At 42.2% G+C, this 24,060-nt stretch overlaps 1 protein-coding gene across 9 annotated transcripts in view; it reads right to left on the bottom strand.

Moving 5' to 3' along the window:
• Positions 1 to 24,060, bottom strand: part of FAM13C (family with sequence similarity 13 member C) — a 115,052-nt gene that overhangs the window by 30,837 nt on the left and 60,155 nt on the right. For 8 of the 9 annotated variants that reach the window (XM_068197160.1, XM_068197159.1, XM_068197154.1 and 5 more), the window contains 4 exons: positions 15,724 to 15,762; positions 10,859 to 10,915; positions 9,044 to 9,242; positions 4,505 to 4,626 (listed from right to left, as the gene is read on the bottom strand). In XM_068197160.1, coding sequence (XP_068053261.1) covers positions 4,505 to 4,626; positions 9,044 to 9,242; positions 10,859 to 10,915; positions 15,724 to 15,762 — 417 coding nt within the window. The remainder of the gene's footprint in view (positions 1 to 4,504; positions 4,627 to 9,043; positions 9,243 to 10,858; positions 10,916 to 15,723; positions 15,763 to 24,060) is intronic. The other variant, XM_068197155.1, reaches the window with a different exon arrangement.

Here is a 24,060-nt window from a genome sequence, read left to right as displayed (position 1 = left end):
CTTTCCCAAATGGCAAAAAAACATTATGAGATCCAAACACCTCAACACAGGGCTGCAGGTGGATGCTTCAAAAGCACACCTATGACTCCTTAGAAAGCAATGCAGAACTGCAAAAGGCTTTGGGGTGAACATGAAGTGCACACCTGCAACAAACGAAAAATCCACCTTGAAGGGCCCAGGGGCACTCCCTGGGCAGTCCCTGAGGGCTGGAATGGGAAGTCCATTGGGAAGTCCAGACAGAGAGCCAGTGTAGTAGTGCCTGTCTCATTAGTCCCAGGCAGCACTTGTTATTCTTACTACAAGCAGCTCTCATACTCAGCAGGTGCTGTCCTTACTGGGGCTGCAGCAAGAGCTGCTCTTATCATCTTCCTCCTTTATCCTCTCCCCATCTCCTCTTCTGCTGTTTTTTTCTTTAATTGCATTGCAACCTAAAAGCTTGCACAGAGATTTTTCCATGCCTTGGTACAAGAGGTATCACTGGAACCATAAGCACCAGAATTTTAATAGCAATGTCTCTGAAGAAATTGTTCTTAGGAGCCGGTCAATCATTTCCTAACTTTCTCCCTGCTCACCTGGCTGCCTGTGCAGGTGAGGAAATGCAGCCTCTCAGGCTCTGCCACAGCCATGCACGTCTGCACAGGGTCATCATCAATTCTGCAGTTTCCCTGCTGCCTCCCACTCATCTCTGAGTTGTAGCTGTTCAGCAGAAAACCTGGAAATTGCAGGAGTTCCCACCTGAGCTGCACTCCCAAAATACACTTGCCTTTCAAACTTAAATACTGAAAGCCTTGCTAGAGCTTGGCCTCCCCCCAGGGAAGCACAGAAACCTCAAGATCCTAAGATCCAGGGCAGCCCTGGGCTACCAGCATTTCCACTTCTCCTGCAGAATAATCATAGGTCTGACAGCAACCTACAGACTCTCCCAAAAATAGAGCTATAGAATCACAGAATAGGGACCAGCCCTGGGACCAGATAGGTCCTGATAAATGAAACCACTTTGTTCCCAATTTATTTAGGGAACATAAAGAGGGGGAACTTTCAGGAATTTTTCTTTGGCAGAAAATTTCACCCCAAACTGTAGTTCTGAATTCCACATTGACTTGACATGCAATCTTTGCTGAAGCATTGACCTTCCCACTGCCAAGGGGTGCTTTGCTTCAGCCTCCTCTCTCTGTAACAGGCATCTGAGAAAAGCACCAGGCTCTGCCCAGGTAACTGCACACAGCGTGCAGCCCACTTCAGTTTTGCTGATTGCCTTTGAGAAGGCAATTTGCAGAAGCAGATGTAATCATATGTATTGTTCCATACTGGCTTTTCTAGTCTCTGGTAAAAAAAAAAAAAAAAAAAAAAAAAGCAATTCCTTTATGTGTTCCCAGGACCTGCTTATAACTTTTATCTACCTTCTATCAGGGTGCAGATTATATTGCACTTGTATCCAAACCCAGCTACACACAATGACCAGAGCAGTATTCAGTGTAATCACTGGCAGTAGCATTAGAAATTCATGTTCTGGAAAAAAAAGTGTAAAGGTTTTCTTCCATGCAGATGGCATTTCATCTACTAAGTTGACACTGATGTTCATAAATCGTACATGAGAAACACCTCTTGAGGTTGAAACCCTTGCTTCACAGGTCAGGTACAGCTCAGCCAAAAACAAAACACTACTCCCTTACCCTTCTGGCTGCAAATCTCTGCAAGGCTACTCTTCCATTACCCTCAAATCCCACCAAACTTTCCTTTATTGCTTCAGTGGTTACCATAAAATGAAACAATACCCCTCAAAGAAACAATACATACTTCTAAGTCATAATTCTGCAGATTGTTGCTCTGACATGGCCTGGTTTGTTTTTCTCTGTCACATATATGTTTATGAGAATCCCTTGTTAGAATACCCTAAACTTAGATTATTCTGCTTTACAGGAACTGTACTGAAAAGTTTTTCATATTTCAGCAGTCTTTAATCCATTTTTAGACAAGTTAAAATGATCTGGTTTTTAGCTGCCTCACAGATTCCTTAAAAACCTGTGTAGAGTTCAGAGGTATTTAGACCTTTAATCCCTAATGAGACTAAAAGCAGAGCTATTGTCCTCTGTAGCAATTAAGTTAAAGCAGAAGTAACAACAGGATGCACTAGAAACAATCAATCTTGACCCTTTATTTGAGACAGAAATAAATCTTTCTTCTCCTGTCTTTCCCCTACACATCTGATATATGGTGAGAGGTATATAGGGACACCCCTGCAGCAGTGTGTCCCCCCCTCTCCTCCTAAAGAGCAGAGAGCTTTTAGTTTGACTTAGGGACACTAGGCAGGTGTCATGTTCCAAAGCATTGCTAATTTTACCAGCAGCCCAGCAGAACCAGTGGAAGACAGTGAAACTTGGGTTTTGTGGTGCTGGCAGAGGTGTTTTACCCAAATCTAGCTACAGCTGCTGCCTGCTGCACCAAATGCTTAACCTTTGCATGTCCCACAGCAGAGAGGGCAGAAAACAAGGCAGGGCATCATGCCCTGGCAGCAGTGTCACAGCCTGTTGCTGGAGTCAGTGCTGTGAGCCTGGTGCAGCAGCCAGACACCCCTGTGAGCTGACACACAGACTGTCAGCTGCTGTGGCCCTGCCAAGGCAGCACAGGGAGGGGGCAGCTGGTGGTGACCCTCAGGAGGGGTCCCCAGAAACAGCAATCCTCAAACTGGAGCTGGGAACTCCAGCACAGGTAAGTGGAAGTGCCCTGGCACAGCTGCGTGGTGGGAGCATTGGTTCAAGGACTGCTGAAATAAATAAAGTGTGTGGAACAAATAGAATGTGTGTGCGAGTCCAGAGACCACATGTCAATGCTTGTTTATGTTTGAAGTTCCTTATTTGAGAGTAAAGTCATCTACTTTTTTTTTTTTTTGTAATGTAATCAAACTGAAACATGGCCAGAATTGAGATTTGATCACTGTGCTTGCACAGCACTTAGAATGGTAAAATCCAGGCATCTTTATTTAATAGATTTAGCCCTTTTGGATAGCAGACTTTCTAAGGAGCTACTGTGGTGTTAAACAAGAATAAATATCACAATGAAAAGTGGTATAGTACTAGGCAGACTGAAAAGGCCAAACAGTTGAAGTGGACAGGAGAACTGTGCTGTGGTTGCTGTTTTATTCATGCACACTCCACTATGGTTCCTATCTTTAAAGTCTTTGAGTTTTTCATCACGTTCCTTTCAAAATTAACCAGTTATTTATTATCTACCCATACACAAACATCTCATCAGCAGAGCCACTGGGTAGGTCTGACTGACTGAACCACATTCAGGAAGCTCCTCTTTACAAATCCATGGGATTCTTTCCTCACATAAGGAATGCCAGAAGAAGAGAAGGCAGGCTTCCTAATTAGAAACACTTCCTGAGATGCCCTGTTTCAATTGCACATATAAGCATTGGAAGGCAAAAGCACTTTGTTGTCTAAGCTAATTAAATGCTTTCTCATTCTGCTAAACCTTCCTTTGAGTGCACAAATTAAGATAATTTACAATGTTGCCTCCTAAAAGCTGCAGAGAAAGCAACCAGTTAATGTCACACAAAGCAGCAAAGTGCCATTGGATGGCAGCTGTCACTGCTGTCCCTCTCCTGACTGCAAACAAACCTTGAGCCAGGGAGCTCTAGCTGTCAACCAGCTGTGCCCTGAGCCACTGAGCATCCCTGGGATGGACTGCTGCTGCTGCTTCAGACCCTCCAAAGGGAGCCAGAAACTCTGCCACAGGGCACCAAGGCTGTCATACACATCAAGACAAACAGCAGAGACCTGGCTCACCTGACAAAAACTCTGTGCACAGAAAAGCAGAGCCAAACCAGCACCTGAACATGGGAAACTTGTAAAGCAGTGCCTCTAGATTTAGTAAGGACTAAATCTCATCCTTAGGACACACCTTCACTGGTCAGTTGGGTGACTTGAAACCCCATTTTTAGCCATTTGCATGGCCATGATGGATGAAAGTAGAAACTGTGACTTCCAATACTTACCAGAGCTGAGTTACCTGCCGTCGGGACTTGGCTAATGCCAGACCTGAGCACACGGTGCCCTCCCAAGCACCAGAACAAGCACAGTTGCCACAGCACCCAGAATCTAAACTGTACATAAATGGATAGATGCCCTTGCTATAATCAGATGTGAAGGTTCCCATTCCCATTGCTCAGAGAACGCAGCTCTGAGAAAGAGATGCAATTCAGCACTGGGGAAAAGAAAAGAAGTGGAGAAGTATTTTTGAAACTTGGCACAGAGGAGCTGAAGTTTCTAAACTAAGGATGTTCTTTCCGCTTCAGATGTAAGAGGTTTAAAGAATGATGAAATTTGCATCCTTATCTTTATTCCTTTCACTTTCTCCAAACAGTCCTAGGTGTATAAATATAGAATACACTGCCAACAAGAGCCAGGAGTCTGAATATTTTATGCAGAAGGCAGCAAATGAATTAGCCTTTCCTACAGTTAATCAGAAGTGAAACGTGCTGTGTTATCCCAAGTCTTACCGTGGCTGGAATCTCACGACTGCTTCCTGGCATTTCAAAGCCACATTCTGTGCATAGTTATCAGCTGAGGATCCAGCCTTCCCCTGCCACTCTGAGAGGCCTGGCAATGCACACTCCAGCTCCTGCACAAAGAGAAACAAAAAGAAAAGCTGAATGTGTCCTGTCACTACCGGCCCAAGCTTGGCTAAATATTTTGCTTCAGGAAAAAAATGCTCCATGAGACCAGATGCTGGTTGAGGATCTTTGTTATTTTTTGTTAATAATCTGGAAACAACTGGAGAACACAGGAGATAAAAGGTTCTAAACAAAAAAGTATGTTATTTCACTGGAAAACAGTTTCTGAAACCAAAGCAGACTGTAGCATTTCTGTTTATTACTTAAATAACAGATTTCAGCTTCAGTGCTAAGAGGTTCTAGGCAAAGAATTAATTTGAAATTATTTACTCACACATTAGTAAGATTTTATTACTTGGGTATCATCAAAAAAATCTGGCTGACAAAGGCAAGTGCAGTTCACTTAGATATGTAAAATTTAACCATTTGCCTCTTTCCCTAGCGTATGTGTAGCTTTATGAATAGAGTATTACTCTGGGAGGAGGGAAAGGCAGTGAGGGGGAAAAAAGTCACATCACCCAATCTGCTGCATAAAAAATAAAAAAGGCAATTTAGTCCAAAAAACTGAGTAAAAGAACAGGAATGAGAAAAGTATCCATTCAACTCCAAGTTTTTGGAAACCATTTACAGGGCTGTGAAAAGATGTGTTTGGCACATCTTAATTTCCTTACCTATGAAATGGGTTGTAATATTTCCTTTGCATTGCAAAGAAATAAGTCAATTAAGATCTTTGAAAATGTGATAATCAAAGTGTGACTTTTTTCCTATCTCTTTATTAGCTTTTGTAATCAAATATTTTAGTCTAATAGTTTAAAAAAATAAAATACAATGCGCTCTGCAAAGCAACAGAGCTCCCTTCCCTGCTAAAGCAATGTACCTGACTTTGTTCCAGTTTCAAAGCTTGGTTGGATGCATGGAAGTCAAAAGTTTGGGTAGGACTCTTCAGATGGGAACTTGCAGGGCAGAGAGAACATGGCAATTCCAGGTGCTTTCTCCTTGATGAAGGGGAAAGCTGAGGACAAGAGCAAGTGCTGGCAATAAGCCCTTGCTTGCAGGCTTGATGTTAGAGGAGTTGGGTGGCTTTGGGTTGTTTCTGTGGGTTTTTTTTCTCTTTTATGTCTTTTTGCTGCTCAGAAATCATGTCATTAGGGTGTTAACAAGTAACACTAGGGAAACACCCTGGGTGGAATCTGTTTCCAAAGAGCAGTGAAATCCTGATGTGTCACAGGCACCTACAGCAGAGCCCCATCTTCTACTGCATTTTTGTTTCTTTTTCACTAAAGAGGGTGACTTCTACAGCAAAATTGCATCATAATAAACATAAACAGACTATACCCAGAGACCAAAGCAAAACTTCCAGACTGCCTGATGTGCTAATGTGTTTTTGCAGCTGATGTGTCAGTATCAGCTCCAGCTTTTTGATTACTGTGCACTTAAAATCATAATTTCAATGTCAAATTATTGGAAGTTCTTTGACATACAAGCAATTTGAACTTTACTCAATGGTTTTCAGCATTGTCATCTTTAGGCACTGATTATCAAGCCACCATGTTTATAGCCATTTACCTTGATAATAATACCTGAAAACTGAACTTTTACTGTCTCTGCCTATTAGCTAGGAAGTTTGGTGTCCTTTGGTGTCCTGGGATCTGCCCCAGTATCAGTAGGGAATTTGAGGATGACTCATTCAAGAATCCATACTTGTGACTGTGCACCAAAGGTGACTGACAGGAGAAAGGATTGGGCAAGGAAAGCAGACTTTCTATTCCTCACCATCTGTTCTCACACTGACTCCCTGGAGTATGTTCTGGGCATATGCTTCCTCACCACTTGAAGTCAAATAAATACTAATTAACTTGATTTCTTATAGATAAGTGTTGCAGAATTGCTAAGGAACCATGGGAAAGGTGAAACCAAATAAACCAAATAGCTGGAGTCTAGTGCAGTCACATTCCAGCAGCCTCCTCTCTTCCCATACTCTGTTTGGAAAGGTTACAGCTGCCTCCAGAGCCAGCTCCTGCCCCCAGGGAAATAACTGAAGGCAACATGCAAACTACAGCTTTACTCTGGTGACATTTTGCCATCTGATAAGTGGTCAAGTGAAGTCACCTGATGCTGCTCTTTTATTAAACTTGGGTTTTTTAATCATCAGTGTAAATCTAATAATCTTTTCTTCAGGAAGACAAAAGGCACATGACCACAGGGCTACACTTATGCCAAAAATATCAGAGGCACAGGAATCACACTTCAGCTGAGAGCCTTGTGAAGCTCAAAAATCCCATCTTTCCTCTACTTGATTACAGCTGTCTGTTCCCTCGCAGTAAACTTTCTACAATGGAAACCCCTTGGATTCTCACAACTAGAAAGGCGCACAAAAATTGTTCCCATCCAAATAAACTTTAATCCTTCCAACACATGCAGCAAAAATTCATCTCCCAATAGCCTCTTCTAATTTTAAAGGGACAATCCTCTGTAAAAGAAACTTATGGGCTTATAACACATACGAGGGAATAGCAAAGAGTTCCTTGGCTTATCCTCACTTTTAAAAGAGATTCTGTCACTGCTCTGGTGTCATTCCTTCTCATGCCACAGAGAAGTCAGGCTGGGGAAGTGAGGAGATTACTGAAAAAGCACTGCTAATAATCTCAGGAAAGCAAGGATGAACAGTTCAATCATGATGTGCAGTGCATCCTGCTTTTCTTTCATAAAAGCATGTGCTCAGAAAGTGCTGTTTGTCAGCTGCTTGGGAGCTTATCCCATCACTTATCCCATCCAGTGGCTTCGTGGCAAGGAGTTTCACCAAGGAAGGTTCATGCAGTTACAGTGTTTCATCACTTCTGTCTTTCCTAATTCCAGCCCTTGAGCCACGTGAAAATTATCTGCCTGGCACCGCTTTTCATTCCAGAGGCTGCATACTTAAGTTGTGCTGGTGTTTTATGGCAGTCTAATTATATACTCAAAAAGTTTCCCATGAAATAATTTCACCATTTCCAGTTAGCCCCTTGGGGCCATGTAAAATGTCCCAGAGCAGCAAATCTGTGCTGTGCTGGCTTTCGTTGGGTGAGAGGTACAGGCAGGATGCAAACAGGGGGCTCAGAAGAGGCTGAAAAAGCAGTAGATGACCCCTGAGACAGACCTTGCCCCTTTTATGGCTTCTTCATGACTCTTCTTCCTGATCTGCCTCCACTTGCTCTTCACAGGGCAAAATTCCCTCATTTTTTTCTGCTCAGCTGATAAACATGCTCACCTCATCTCCCTGCAGGTTAAATAATATTTCCTAGTAATGCAGTACAGTCACAAAAAAAACCTCCCAGTTATTGCTTTATTTCTGGATCAGCTCCAGAAGAATAGGTAGGAATTGTAGGGCAAGAGTTTGACATTGATATTCTGAAAGAGACTGTGAAAATACCATTTGCCATTTGGTTTTAATTTTCCTTCAGGGATTCAAAAAGGACCGTTCTCACTTAGAAGGTAAGACATTCTGTCTAAAATTATGAAATCCCATTCTAAACTTGGTCCAAAATAATTACTAGTCTATGATAGGCTTGAGGTACTTTAGAAAGAGAACTGAAAATTTCTATCCACAAACATGAAGGGAGGAGAGACAAAAAGTAGCCAAATACATTATACAGCAAAGAGATAGAAATACAGACATCTGTATTTGTGTATGCACAATTTTATGTGAATACAGACATCTGTATTTGGAGATGTCAGGCCTTGTGCCTACTGCAGACCAACAAATCTACCAATATTTATATTAACTATCTTGCATATGAGAATATTTCCAGCTGAGGGGTTAAATCTGCACCAGAGCTCTACTCCTTACACTGCACATCTAACACGACTTGGGAAGCACCAGGGAAGAACAGAAGCATTTTCAGCAGCTGCTGAGAGGTGGAACTCTAGAGTCAACAGAGCAAATGTACCTCAAGAGACAGCAGCAGAACTTTCCTCATTTCTAGTCTTCCTTAGTACCTTTTACAAAATTTACAGTTCTGCTCCCCCCAGCTCAACCTAGGAAGATGGTGGTACTGCACTGCTATGGTCTTACTGCTTAAATATGAGAAAAACAGAAATTAGGATGAAGGAAAACTACTAAATCCCTCTATTTGAAACCAAAATACCAGGAAAAGATCGTTGATCAAATAAATAAAACAGAAAAGGTCTAAATAAATATTTGCACATCTTCAGCTATGCTCTCCACTCACTTCTGAAAGTAGCTGCAGCACAACCCTCTCTGCAATTCCCCAGCAGAAAGAAACTGTTATTACAGGAGGGTTGCAGACTGCAGGTCCCTAGAAATCAGGGTAGATTACTGTGGGGTCTCAAATCACACCATGAATTACCACGGAGTCCCTCTTTGCATTTCAAAAGTTGCTTAGACATTGTGCCACAAGCCTCCCCCTGGTAAGTTTAATTCTTTACCTGACTTTCCTCATGGCTTTTTCCATTTTCTATCTTTGCAATGGGCTTAGGTTTCCTCAGCTTTAAGTTGCCCATTTCAGGCTTTAGAGCACAGTCAGTTAAAACCTGCTGCTTGTGCTGCTGGGTGTCTTGCAAAGACAGCTGCCTTTCCTCTAAGACAGAAGAGTTGTCCGGGTAATTTTCTTTGTTATCATCGTCTCTGTAAGAAAATAAAATTGAAATGCATCAGGCAGGATTTCAGACACCTGTCAAAACATTATGAAGGAAGAAGAGCAACAAATTTTTAGCTATTTATGGCATATTGCTTTTACTAAATTTAGTGGTCTACACATCAGTTATGGATCTAAACTATTATTAGCATTATTACACACTCAGCTGTGGAGCTACTTAAATGTTAGCTTTAGAAGCACTCTTGGGCTTCAGACCTACAGTTCACATTCCCCAAATAAAATCTGAAACTGTCTTTTCCATGCAGAAGACTTTCCCCACCCAATGATTCACAATAAGCTATAACCTCACAATAATTCCTCTCTACAGCACACTTCCCTTCTGATGGTCTTTGAGGGCCATTGCACAAAGAGCAGGAGGAAGCCACTCAAAGTAAGGTCTGAACAGCCAGAGATGTGTTTGGAGACAACATCCTCCTGTGTAAGAGCACACCTGGTGGCAAACAGACACCATTACTCATGGAGGCTTCATCTGGGACCTGGGACAGACCTTTTCAATCCCCATCCAGACTACAATGTGCAAGCCCTGTCCAAGGAGACCCTGCTAGTGTCACCCACACCCAGCCACTCCAGCCTTAGCCTCCTCTCATGCCTCCCGCGGGGAGCACCTCCGTGGCACCACGAAGTTACCGCAGTGCAGGAGGCAAGGCTGCCTCAGGAGCTGGCAGTGGCTTTGCTGCTCCAAAATCACTGGCTGGAGCCTGGTTTTCAGGTGGGATTTCAGATCTTAGCTCCAGCTGGTAGCTCCCTAATGATTAGCTGGGAGATTACCTCTCTCCTGGTGTGAAACTTCTATGGCTGAGGGAGTCAAGGGCTATTGAATTAAATCCCCTGAGATTTCTTTCTTTTTTTCCAGAAAGCATAACTTGCTACTTCAACATTTTCTCCTAAGGATTTTGAGCTGCCAAACTCACTTTCCATCTGTGGCCCATCAGCATCCAGATGGATGCTTGCAGGGTGCCTGTGGAGTTGGACACCATTGCTTGCCCATGCCTCCTGCAAGTGTGCTCCAAGGCAGTATAGTTACAGCTTTATAGCCCACAGGCACTCCAACAATGTGCACAAGTGTTTTTAGGGTGTCCTCTAATTTTAAGATCTTCCTGAAAAGTTAAGTTGCATACCCTAGCAATCCATATGTACTAACATAGCCAGGAGAGAGGCATGCCTCAAGAATACTTCAGTTAAATTATAATTTAAAGGATTTTTTTCCAGACACACGCAGCAATGAGCATATCCTTGTATGGTTGCAAAACTCTGTTTACTACTGCTTTGCACCAGCTGCTGTACAGTAAAATTCAGTGTATAAGCACCACAGCTGCATCTGAATGACAGGAGTACGATGTGAAGTTAAGAATACAGACTATAACATATTTACATATATGATAGCAACAGTAAAAATCTACATATTGATCACACAAAAGTGCATGAGATAAATATGTATTTCCCAGAAATACTAACAGCTTTTGCAGGTAATACCCCAGAAATTCTGCTTTCCATTGAGAATAAAGGTTCTTTCTAATGGTTTAACAAAAGCAGTCACAGCTTAACTCGCTACCAATGATTTCAGACAAAGTTTACAGGGGAGTACCTGGGACTGGAACTGCCTGCTTGATCTTCATGCACAGAGTCCGAATACCCGTCACACCTTGAATATTAATACAAGATAATTATTGGTTTTCTGCCAGCTGCAGAAACAGCTTTTAATAACATTACAGTACAGTTCAAACTACAAACACAGTTCTTCTTCTCCTCATGCTTTAGTTAGGATCATTTGATGCCATAGCTGCCCCCTGATTGTTCAAAGCTCAGAGGAAGAAGAGGATTTGAGATGTTAAGTGTGCACAATTTGGTCTATCATTTTCAGACAAATGGAAATAATTACAAGGAATTCAGATGTTACCATAAAAATCACAAGAAAACTACAATAAATTCTGTATTCTAATTGCTTATAGCATACTTCACACTAACCTCAAAAATAATTAGACACAACTAAGGATGTTTTTCTCACAAACTCACAAAAATATTAATGATGATAGTGCAGTCACCCTTTATGCAGCAGGAAAAAGAATTCCCAACTAAATTATGAAATGAGAGTTAGTCTTAAAAAGTGAACTAGCAGTATTTTTTAAGATGCCTGAACCATCATAATCAATTACTTCCTTTAAGTTACAAACAATAGAATTGTCCTAAGGCAAAAGAGAAGTCTGGATAAATATGCTAAACCACAACCACTGAGAGCTGAACATGACACTGGCTGCATAGCTGAACTTTGCAGGATGATTTAAGCTGCAAAGCCCATGAGCAGTCTTTCTTGAGATAAACATGCATCCATAAGCACGCACTCCTAACATACGCAAACACCGAGCCTGGTATTGCTGGGGTAAAGTCGGGGCCCTCTCCTCACCCTCTGTTCATACTCACAGGGCACAGACACTAAGGAGGCCTGGATCCCTTGAAGTTTTCTGGCAGAGGAATCTCTTCATTATGGGGAAGCAGCCTGTACTTTTGCTGACTTGTTAAATTTTGAGAAGAACTGCCCCACTTTGAAGAGAGTACATTAAGTGACACATTCATAGCTCTGCATTGCAATTTGATGGCAAGGGTTTAATATATTCCTCTTCCCCACCAGTGTTCTGCTGGTGTCTATATCAAAAGTCAGACTGCAGCAGAAAATATTTAAAGGGCCACTCAAGTGTTTACACTTCCTGAATACATCAGCATATGCATGAAAGCATTGAAAGCATGAAAGCATGAAAACTCACAACTGGAGCAGAGAACTACAGTGGCAGATCACCCTAATCACACAATATTCCTACAATGAGTGCAGCTTTCCCCACATGGCAAAGTGGGATGATGGATGGGAGATAGGGCTTGATGTGCAAAATGGAAAAATTCACTGTAGAAATCTGATTGCCTCTGGATGCCAGTCACACCTTCCCCTCTGGCCAATACCTGAGTGCCTCACAGGAAATAGCAAGGGGTGGCACAGGATACACTGGGGGGTTGAATAAGGAAGCCCAGTGTGAAAGGAACCAGGAACCTGGCTGTAAAAGGAATATTTCAGAGGGACGAAACAACAGAAAGAAAATGCATTGTGAGGAGACAGTGCCAAGGTCAAAGCTGGATGGACAGAGCTCCCAGCACAGACACAGGAGAAGGAGAAGGTGCTACCAGGTGGGGTGTGCACCATGGGCCAAACCACAGCCAGCAAAGTCCAGGGATCCCCTAAAGGGACAAACTCTCTCTCCTGGGTGACCCTCAGAGAGAGGAGGTGGGAGGAAGCAGCTCTGCCACCAGTTTTGCTCCCCTTCTCTCACCAGTCACCTCACTTGGTAGCCTTCAGTCCTGAAAGACCACCTTGGCAATGAGGAACGCTCTCTGGAAGTCCAGTGGCCAAGCCAAGTCCAGTTAAGGAGCACTCTCCTTAACTGGGGCAGCTGAGCTGGCTGTAAGGAGGTGATTTCGAAAAGCAGAGCTCTTAACTCAGCACCCAGCAGCTGATAGAAGTCATAAAGCAAGACACAACTTATAAACAACATAATTGAATGTGACAAAATGTATTTGAGTAACTGGATGGCAGCAGATAGCAAAGATAAGCAATAATGAGTCAGAGAATATAATGACCATCATGAAATTTAAAAGATCCTGAAGAAGTTCAGAAACAACACACTCTAAAATTTCCAACAGAAATTTTTGTCTGTGCAAGAATAAATAATAACAGGAGGCTGAGAGCTCATTCACACAAGAAGAGTGTTTGAGGATAGGACTATAGCAGGACCTTTAAAAAGATGAATTTGTGATATAATGCATTTATCCATCATTGAAGCACAGAGTGTTTTAACCTTGATTTCTTAAAGAAATGCACCTTCTGTGTTCATGCCACCTGTCTGCACATATCAAAACAAACATGCACACCTTCCTCTCCTCTCACCAACTTGTAAATCTTGTTGTCTAGCTTAAGCTGCATTTAATAGATTGGGTGGTATTTGAGAGTTTGGTACGTTTTTTGATAGTTTGTGGCTGTGTAGCAGAAAGACTTCCTACCAACCAAAAAACTGCAGCAGCATCTTCTTCACTCCTAAACCACCAGAGAATACGCCACAACAGTTTCAGGTCAGAAATCCTAATGGGTTGAGGCTTACATTGGGTAGGAGCTGTATTTTAACAAAACCAGTGGTGTGAATCCTCTCCCTTCAGTGCCCAATCCAGATACTGACTGATGGGTATCTCTTAAATGTACATCCATTATTGATCTTATGGCATGGGCCAGAGTCAGGTCAGAGATGGGATCCCAGCCTGGATGGAGTGCTGCTCTGACTCTGGATAGTCTGTCTCTGTGTTTCATGCAGGGTCTCCGGATTAATGGGACCAGCTTCTTTAATTTTCTACCATTTTCACCTTCCCACAGAAGTCATTTCATACCAGAGTGACAACTGGTCCCTTTTGTCACTTGACCTTTCAGAAGCTCACATGAGCAGCTCCCAAACCAGGCTGCATGCATGGCTTACTGGGAGCTTGGCACCCCCAGGTGCTCGCCTTGTCTGGAGAAATGTTCCTGAAAGTGCCGTACCACTGGCTTGATATCATTCAGGAAGCCCTGGCTTTGTCACAAATAAAGACAGAAATTGTTAAATGAGGCTGTCTAGATGTGCTTGGCAAACTCTCTTTTTCTTCTGCTAAATAAATCTATGGTCATCTGTTTTCAGAGATGGTAAACACAAACAATAAGAGCTGAAATCAGTAAGAATTGTGTATCCTCAGCAGCTCTCAAAAGCAGGTGTTGGGGGATGGCTCCAAACGAGATTTAGGGAAGGCAACTCTGGAAACCAAGTTTGTTCAATGGGACAATGCTTTTTAGGCATCATTGTTTGTTCCCTTTGTTTTCTAAAAGCACGTTTCTAGCCCTTTGTTTGGAAATATAAGATTAAACAAGAAATCCCACACACAAGAACCAACAGCATCTGAAATGAGGGAGATCCAACTCCTCTCCATCTCTCCAAGGGCAGGGCTGGCACCACACTCGCAGCTTTTATACCCTCCTGGTTTAACATGAGGCCCCACAGAGAAAAGCCATCACCTTCAGGTGCCAGAAACCTCAGGGGGGAGGCAGGCTTAGGGACTGCTCCAGGGGAATCTCTACAGGAAACCATGGATGTACTTAGGGACACAGAAAAGGGAAGGAGACAAAAATATGAAAAATATATTCTTGGTAATCTGGCTATTTTTCTGTGAAGGGGGAGCAACCCATAATTTTACAGACCAAAATTCATCACATAACTAACAGGAACATAGAAAATGAAAACAAGCATGCAAGCAAACAAAAAAAGCCCTCCATTGATTTATTAGCTTCAGTTCAATCTTTCCATATCTGCCCCAGTCACACAAAAAGTGTGACTAAATTTAAATATTAACTAAAGCAAGGAAATAAAAGCAAATAAAGCAAAGCAAGATAAGAGAGGGAAATTATTTCGATCTCTTTGAAATATTACTTTTCCTGTAGAGGCTATGACTACACTCAGAGATGGCTCAGATGATTACAACTTGGCCTGCTTTCAGAGTGTCCCCTGTCCCCACAGCACTCAGCAAACAGCTCACTGTCCAGCTGGGGTGTTTTAGATTATGAGCATTTTAGCTCATAAAACTCACCTAATATACAAACAAATCCATACATCATTTTTCCTCCTGAAAAAACAGCTTGGCTCCTTACTGCTGCTGAATATTCCCCAAAAGCTTTTGAAACAATCAAAAGCATGCAAAGTAAAAACGCACAGAACACCAATATTGAAGTGGTTTAGACCAAAATAAGAAAAAGACCATTTCATTTGCAATAGTTCCTAGAGGGTTTGCCTTTCTAACTTTCTCATGTCCTCCCTTGTTCTGTTGTCTCTGTAAAACAACAAGAAAAATCAACATATACATCATTATGATATATACAAAAGGCCATCTAAGGAGTTTATGGAATGGATAACAAAAGAATGATGCTTTTGGTACTTGGCCTGTCTAAATAATGTATCAGGATTTTTCAAAATATTTCCTAATAGCTTTCTTTTTTTTTTTTTTTCCAAACAATGCTTGTGGTAAGTACAGACCATGTGTCCTTAGAAAACAGACATGCTTGTGTTTGACAGGATCATCCATACCAGAAATGAGCAATATTTTGACAGGAGGTTTATCCAACACTGAAAATCATGCACTTAAAACATGTGTGATGTGCACCCAGCATATATTCTCCCAAAAAAGGTATTTCACTGCTAAATAGTCACAGAGCACTTAAAGGCAGCTGCTTTATGCAATCCTTCCCATACAGGCAATAATATATTTAGATTACAGAAAACTCAAAATATATGACAGATAGCTTGGGACTTCTCACATACCACTTACAATTATTCTGTACGGTAACTAAACTCATCATTCCTGTTTAAAAATAAGGACATCTTTAAAGTGTTCACTTACTCTGCTAAAGCTGTCGTGTTGAAGGACTTATCCTGAATGCTGAAACAGAAACAAGAAAACATCAGATAAATCAGCAAGGCAGGCAGGCTCCCTGTATCCTCCTCAGTTGTAGGAACACATGCACAAACATGGCATTGCGAGGCACGTCTCCGTGTGCTCGCTCTACATGCACAGCTCTACCTTGGGCTGCTCTGCACATGCTCATAATCAAGAAACCACAGGGATTAGTCCTACAACACTCACAAAGCCCAGCCAGCAGCACCCAGAATTCAGGCAGGGGTGCAGGTAGACTGTGAGGCTTGGATCATCATCTTTTATAGCTGTAACTGTGCTGTTAATAAAGGTTTACAAACAACTATTTGGCATTCTGTCCTTTAAATGTTTGCTCTGTGTAACTGGCTCATCAAACACAGGGGGTTTTTTACTTAAATAGGATTGCCCAGCTAAGCTGTCTGGAGGTTTTCTTGTTAAGTGGTCTCTTACATGTTCAGCTCATGGCCAAACCCCAAGGAATTCTGTGGAAAAAAAAAAAATCTGGCAGAAAGGACAAGTAAGAAAAGGTTATTAAGCTAACATCAAGCAGTAGATGAAACCATTCCTGTGAAAGGCATAGGCTGCTGTGCTCCTGCAACAAAATGTTTCTGACCTGATGTAATACGTTCAGCAGGGTCAGCTCAGGATATTGCACACTGCTGGGTTTGAGGCAGCAGTGGAATTCCCTCTCCAACAACACCCCTCAAATCCAGTGAACAACACTCTTGGATCATCCTGGAATCTTACAGCAGCAAAAAAGAAAAAAAAATCCTACCAGCACACAATCTCACTGTTACATAGCAGAGATGGGATTTTGTTGTTGTTGTTGTTTGGGCTGGGGGAGAGAAAGCAAAGCAGACAACGCCTTGTGAGCACTCCTGTTTGTGACAAAGGCATCTCTGAGACGCCAGCATCAAGCCGAGCAGGGATAAAGAGAGGCACCTCCTCCTCCTCCTCCTCCCCGCAGCAGCAGCCTGTGCCTCTGCGTGGTGTTGACACACATTTCCCAGGCAGCAGTGGCAGCCAGGAATCACAGCCCTGACAATGGCTTTTCTTTCACCAGCAGCACTAACAGTGCATCGCATCCTCCCCTGTCCCAGCCTCCCTACCTCTCACACACACTGCCTGCTCTGCGCTTTCTTGTGTTTGTACACGTACATCAATGTGCACAATGGCATGGCTTACCTGGGGATCAGAACATCACAGCCAGTCTGCAGGGAGCTGTGCCCTTCAGAGAGCAGGCTTTGTGAGAGCAGGAGGAACAGAAAAGCTAATTTTAATGGGGAGTAATTAAATCCTGCCTTAAAACAGAAGATTTCCAGTTCTATTGCTCTGACCATACAAATACAAACTTCTTTATTGCTATTCTATTTGCAGGACAGCAACTGAACAAGGTATTCGTCTAGATGGTGTGGGAAGTAAAAGCTTAATTTACATCCTCCATAAGTAGAGTGCCATTAAAAATAAGTGACTCTTTTTTAAGGAATATATTCCAGAATGCTTAAGTGAATGCTTGACTCTTATTTGGAATGGTTAGGCTGGGTTCACAGCTAGCACTTCAAGCGTGTCATAGAGGAATCACTACATCTTATCACCAAATCACATTGACAAGCGTCACAGCTTGGCTAGAGTAGAATTTAAAGGACTGGGTACCTACACACACCCCACAAGAAAGGAAGCTCTTACAAACATGCCTTCTCCATTTGTGGGTGCACAAGTCAAGGTCTAATTCTCTGCAAATTCATTCCCTGTGCAAATGCACTGCAGCACTTTGATGTTATTCCTGGGAAGATAACAGGACTGAAGATCAGTTTGTAAGGCAGGGATGCTTTGGACTGAGGCCAAGTTTAAAGCATCATCACTTTTCTGTTGTTGTTTGGACTTTGGTGCTGAACAGCAATTGCTGAATCTCCTTTAGGGAAGCACTTTACATTGCAGCTCACTCCCAAACTTCCACTAGTTTTAGAGATAGCATTGATCAGTGTAAGTGGAGAGTGTCTTCCTGTAAGGTTGTGAAAGCATTCAACAAAATGAAATTTCATGTAAAACGAGCATAATAACACATGCAGGTAAGTAAAGGCCAGGCAAACTCAGGAGCCTGTTTCAGAGCAATGCCTCTGTCAGATAAATAGAGCCACCCTGCTCCTGGGGAACACGAGAGGAACTACAGCAGAAAGTAATTTGTCTTTAGGGGCAAACACTCATTTCAACAGCGATGTTGGCCTGGGCCCTCTTGGCTGACCCCATCTCCTTCCACCTGCTTCCCATCCATGTGCTCGGGGCAAGACCAGAGCAGGCAAAGAGCCTCTGGCCTCACAAGGGAGAGTCAAAGGTGCTTGAACCTGCATCTCTGCTTCCTTCTAAGTCCCAGGCACGGAGAAAACCTAAAACTGCTGTTAGCTCCTTATTTTCAATAACGACATGCAAGCAGTGAGGGCCAGAATGCTGTAGAACATCACTCTTTAGCTCACTGAAATTCTCAGAGCCAGATGTATTTCATCACCACATTTAGATGACATGCCAGGCTTCTCATTGTCCCGAAGTCTCAATGAAAATAAAACTACACCTATGTATGAAGTAAGCTTTGAAATTCCCTGTGGAATAACAGATAAACTTTTAAGGACTTTGTATCTTGAATTCATCAGAATATGCATTTCTGAAATTCTGAAAATAAAGGCTTTTAAATCTGTTTTTCCTTTTTTCTTCTGAACAGCTTCAGTGATTCATATTTTTACAAAACCTATGTCTAGGAAAAGACACTTTCTCTGCAGTAAAGCTTCCCATTTTATACCTAGTTTTGTTCTTACCCTCTTTCACCAAGTGTTGCTCTAGCCAACATAAACATCACATGACAGCCCTTAGCTGACAACAAAAATGCCAGAGATCCCCAAAGCAAACATCTACATACATTTTGGAGATACCAAGATTCAGAAATATGTTGCTATTCACTTCTGGAAGTTTGACTAATATATTGCTTGTTTATGGCTGACAAATAAATTGGGATAGAAATTCCATTCTTTATTTGGTTTGTACCATCAGGAGAATTACTGCTAGGTCACCAAGGAGAATGAAACAAGAATCACAGCATCCATCTTGGTTTTGCACGTAACAGAGACACATATTCAAAATAAATTATATTTTCATAAGCTCAGAACAGCATTAGTTGGCAGTGAGTGCCTTACAAAGGCAGTGTAAGTCTGCAAAAGAAGAGAGAGGTAGTGAGGCAAAAGTGGGCAGAAACAGTTCTGGCTTCAGCAGAACAGGAGAAAAACAATCAAAATGTCACAAAAAAGAAGGAGGAATAGCGAAGCTCTCCAAGCTGCAGTTGTCTAAAAAGTCACACACCCCCCACGCCCACATCCCTGCAGGCTTTGTGGATCTTTGGGTTCACCTGCAGAGCAGAACCTTTGCCTCAATTCCCCGAATTTTCTCATCTCACTAAACGACTGTTTTCTTTTCAGGGCGTTTCTGACTCAGACAAATGATGAGGCCTTCCAACCCTAAATACAGAATAATGAAGAATTTGTACTGGGAAATAAACTGTATTTTAAAGGGGAAATTACACATTTACAAAGAACTCTAAACTCTCTAAGATTCTGGAAAAGACAGTATTTTGCAAGCAATATCTACTACCTAATGAAAAACTCAGTGCAAGCCTATAGGGTATGATTAGCATTTATTGCCAGACTATTTTCTTTATTATTATTTGTTATTCCACAGAGTCCCAAGTGTCTGAGCTGGAATTGCTGCACCAAAGGCAATTATATTTTGCAGTGCAGTCAGGCCATACAAAGGAGCTGCCCTGGCACTGTGGAAGGATGTGAGAGGCACAGTGTGACACACACACTGCAGGGTGAGGAGCCCAGGGCAACGCCCTCCAGCTCGGGGAAGAAGTTACTCATGTTCACTACCCAAATAAAGGGAAACTTGGAATGGTCTCCCCACTACTGTCTCTCTGAATAAAGTCAAGTCATCCCTGCCAGACCTGGCTGAGCTCAGAGACTCATAAAAATACTGAGCAAATTTGTTGTTCTTGGAGCATGCGTGTTCCTGCCAAGAAACAATACCCTGAAGTGCTCCAGCTGTCCTTCACCTCCCTCTCGAGCTGTACCCACAAGGAAATGCACTGAGTCCCACCTCTGTGTATGCACAGCGTCTGCTGCCACGAACAGAACACCTTCAGCTCCACTGCTCTGAGGAACAGATAAATGTGCTTCCTTGGCAGGTCACACTGCTGCTTCTGAGGCCACACTTCTGACTTTTCCTTAGGCAGTAAAGCAGTAACTCATTTCTGACTTTAGCAAGTCTGCTGTCTTCCCACACACAGGATTTTCTTGAGGGGTAAAGGCAGGAATCATTCTGCAGCAAAATGTTAGCACTGGGATGGCTGCAGTGCCTTGCCCTTACTTCAAAAGTGATCCTGCAGGATACTTTTGCTATTTTCCAATCTGTAAGGCACAAACCAAGATGCTGCCATGTGAGAGAGGAGTCACATGCTCTCTCCTGTAGTGATAAATACTGAGTGCTACATGCTGCAGCTCAAAATATTCATGTGTTCACTGACTTGGTTTCTTGACGAGCAGCCTGCCTTTTTATGGGCAACATTCTCCAAGACACCAGCAAACATCTCAGGAGAAATTAAACTAAAAGACAGCAGTTACATGTAGGAGCTGACTGGTGAGCACACAACCCAGCTTCTACATCTGCGACCTAATTAGGACATCATCTGAGGGGGGCAGCCTGGGGGAAACAGCACTCAGCTGATTTTGCTGTGTGTCTCAAAATGAACTGACAGGCTCATGCAGGAAGAAACTCCAGCTGAGCATAGGTGCAGACACACTTGTCACAATCCAGTCCAGGGAAATTTCATAAGGCGCCTTTCTGTTGGGTTGGGTAAAGCTTGGTGCACCTGCAGAGACCTTCAGGGCATGAATATATTTTCTGAAGATATTTTAGTGGGCAACCAAACTGCACATAATTCCTGGCTCAAGCCTTCTAAGCAGTAGGCCCATGAACGCCAGACCCACTCCCATAGTACATCCAAATTTGCACTGAGGGGGGCACATCTACCCTGTAGCTCAAAAGGCACAAATCCCTGGTCCTTTAAAGGGAAAAATATCATGGAGCTAGACAATTTTTTGCAGATTGTGGACCTCTACAGTCCCATAACTTGATCACATTTCTGCAGCCCATGTGCACATACCTGAGCAAGCACCAGCAGTGGGAGAGCTGCCTCCAGCACAGGGAATTGCTGGGGCAGGGAGCCCACACCAAGCTCTGCTGGAAGGTCACATCACTCCTGGTGCCCTGCTCAAACAGCACCAGCTCATTTCATACAGGCCTCTGGTCTGAGGAGGAGTGCTAAGGTGGAAATACAGAACCACGCCTCTGATTTTGTTACTGAAGAACAAGTTGTTTGATGGAGTCCCATCAGCTGAAAATCTCTGTAGAGATGCCCAAGAGTCCTCATCCAGCACTCACAGGCCTGCATGATAAGCCCAGCTGTACCAGCCCAAGTGGTGCTACTGACTGAGCTCCTACTCAGCTGCAGTGACTCTCTGCAGATAATTTGATACCGTCACAGATGACAAAACTATTTCCAGCAGGTTTTCACCATAGTCAGGCTAGGCTCAACACAGCACTAATTCATAACCAGTTTTTCCTCTCAATATTGCAAGAAAAATATACACATATCTTTAATTTTTATGTTTATGTTCATTGCAAACATCTATTCACAGAATCACATACCTGAAAGTCTTCAGTATTTGTCTTTTTTCACATCTGCCTGTAGCAGTGCATGCACCTGTGGGGTATTTTGCAGATCTTGCTCCTCCATGTAACTAGCAGAGCAGTTCATACTACCTTTCATCACCTGTAGCTTTATCTTCCCAGCAGCAGAGAAGCCAGAATGATATAAAACAAAATCAATACCAATCTAGAGGACATGTATCAAAACCAATTGCAGCAATTGCTGTCTAATTTCAGAGCTCATTCCCAGTGACATACAGAAGCACCTCTTTAATTAGCATTGTTCAAGAGTTCCATTATCAGCAATTATGTGTTTTCAGAGGACACCTGGCCTGCCCCCCAGGCATTACTGTGCACCATGTGATTAGTCCTACTGATTAGTCCTACTGATATCTGAGTGACAGGCCAGGTAACATCAAAAACAGATTTGCCATGAATCCTCTCTAAGCTTCTTCTAGTTTACAAAACATGTGATTGGGTATTTCTACCCTCTGGCCACCAGCAGAAAACACCCACAGGCTGCTCTCAGAGGGCTTGGCAGCTGTACCAGGGGCCATGCAAAGCTTTGCTAATTACACCACCCAAGGATGTTGCCCACAGTATTTATAGCCCAGTAGGACTGATCCCTGTGACCACACGTGCCTGAATTTTGGGTATGAAGACAGACTCTCCGAGCCCCTGAATATTTTCTTTCTCAAGAGCTTACTTCTTATTTTCTATTTTTGTTGCACTGCAGGGAAATCTGATACAGACAGATTATGAACTATTAATGTATAGACCAACCCAGGTCATGAAATTTGAAATTACAGCATTATGTGAATCTTATGCCACTTAAACAACTACTTTATGTATTTAGATCACATTCAGAGAACTCTGAATAATCACTACTGTTTGTGTGACACCAGGAATGCTGACTGAAGTTCAGAAAGAGAATAGCAATAAATGCAGTTACAAAAGTATAACCTGTAACTTAAGTCTCCTGTGTCATAATAAATAACCAGAACTGCTTTTCTTTTGGAAAGGAAAAGAATACTGTCTGTATTTCCTTTTCAAAAGGAAATACAGACAGTAACACATGTATGCTTAGCAGTGGATTTAGATTTACTCTGCATTACTCTGAACACTTGAAATGTCTGAAAACCTAAAGATAATATTCCTTCCCACATAAAAAACAGGGAAAAGCAAGGAGTCTCCAATTGCACACATCAGATAAAACTGTACAAGACATGGGATCCCACAGAGAGCTTTTTAACCCCATTCACTGCAGTCAATTTCTATACATATAAATCTTGTTATTCTTTTGCCAAGTGCTAACTAATTTCAGGGGCTAGTATGGTCAGAGGAGCTGATGTCATTAAGTTAAAATTGATGTAATGTGTTTATTTATATGCTCTTTTCTGAATTTTCATCAATAAATATAAACCCAAATCAGATCCAGCTTTTCATAGGCTCCTCTGGAACCCATTCTGAGCCATGGAAAAAAATCCTACAAAGAACTACATTTAGTCAACTTATTCCTGGCTGTCAATACAGACATAATATTTCTTCCCAGCCATCTTAATCTCATAGAAAGGAAAAGCTGTCCACGTGTCAGAAAAGAAAATAATGTGGTTGACAAAAGAAAGAAAACTCACATTGGAGAATATAATAGGAAGGCACAAGCAAAATCCAGAATAAATCTAGCAAATATAAGAAAACATGGGCTGTTGTGATGGGCAGCTGATGGAGGTCTTCCATTTTTGTGTGGAGGTTTATAAAGCTCCAGTTGCTCATTCCCATTTCTGCCATGAAAAGTCCATGGTAACAAATCCTACATTTTTTTTCCAAGTTGTTTTCTGAATTACTATTCACTAAATGTGTAGTCAATGACATTTGAAACCTACTGATTCAGGCCATTAACTTTTCTAATATCATGATCCATTGACATGAGAAACATCTCATCAGTTATACCATATTCCCCCTGCATTTGTATTTCTCCAAAATGCTGTGAATAAGCCATCAAATATTAGCAGCCACAGTCAGTGGTCAATTCCTGCTCAGCTTCCACCTTGCTGTTTTAATTTCTTCTGCTAGCAAATACTCCTCCTCTGTTTGGCTTCTATTTCTATGCAGGCTCATGATCTGTGTTTGTGTCCTACCGTGCACTATTTTAATTTACCAGCACAATCCACAGCTCCTCAGCACAGACATAAGTTTGTTCTTCCAAAGTCAGGGAATATTTTTAACTTTCAATACATTTTGGGTTGCTTTGGTTTTGGGATTTGGTTTTTGGGGTTTTTTGCCAGTATTTTTTTCTTTTATATTGAGGGAAAGACAGAGGAAACTGTATTTCACCCAAATGTCCATTCTCAGCATATTTTGTCTTGCAACACAAAACAGTAAAACAGCCAGGACTGGTCACAACACTCTTGTAGAAACTAAATAATACAATCGTCTTACATAATGTTCAATTTTGTGGTACAAAATCAGAACCCTACAGAAAATATATGCAAATGGCACATGTTATAATGCATAAATGTCTTATACACATATTCAAATTTATTTCCTCATTACTTA

The sequence above is a fragment of the Anomalospiza imberbis genome, chromosome 8, assembly GCF_031753505.1.
Source record: "Anomalospiza imberbis isolate Cuckoo-Finch-1a 21T00152 chromosome 8, ASM3175350v1, whole genome shotgun sequence".
NCBI classification, from domain to species: Eukaryota; Metazoa; Chordata; class Aves; order Passeriformes; family Viduidae; genus Anomalospiza; species Anomalospiza imberbis.
Note: the sequence above shows the minus strand (reverse complement) of the source record. Positions and strands in the feature narration are given on the sequence as shown.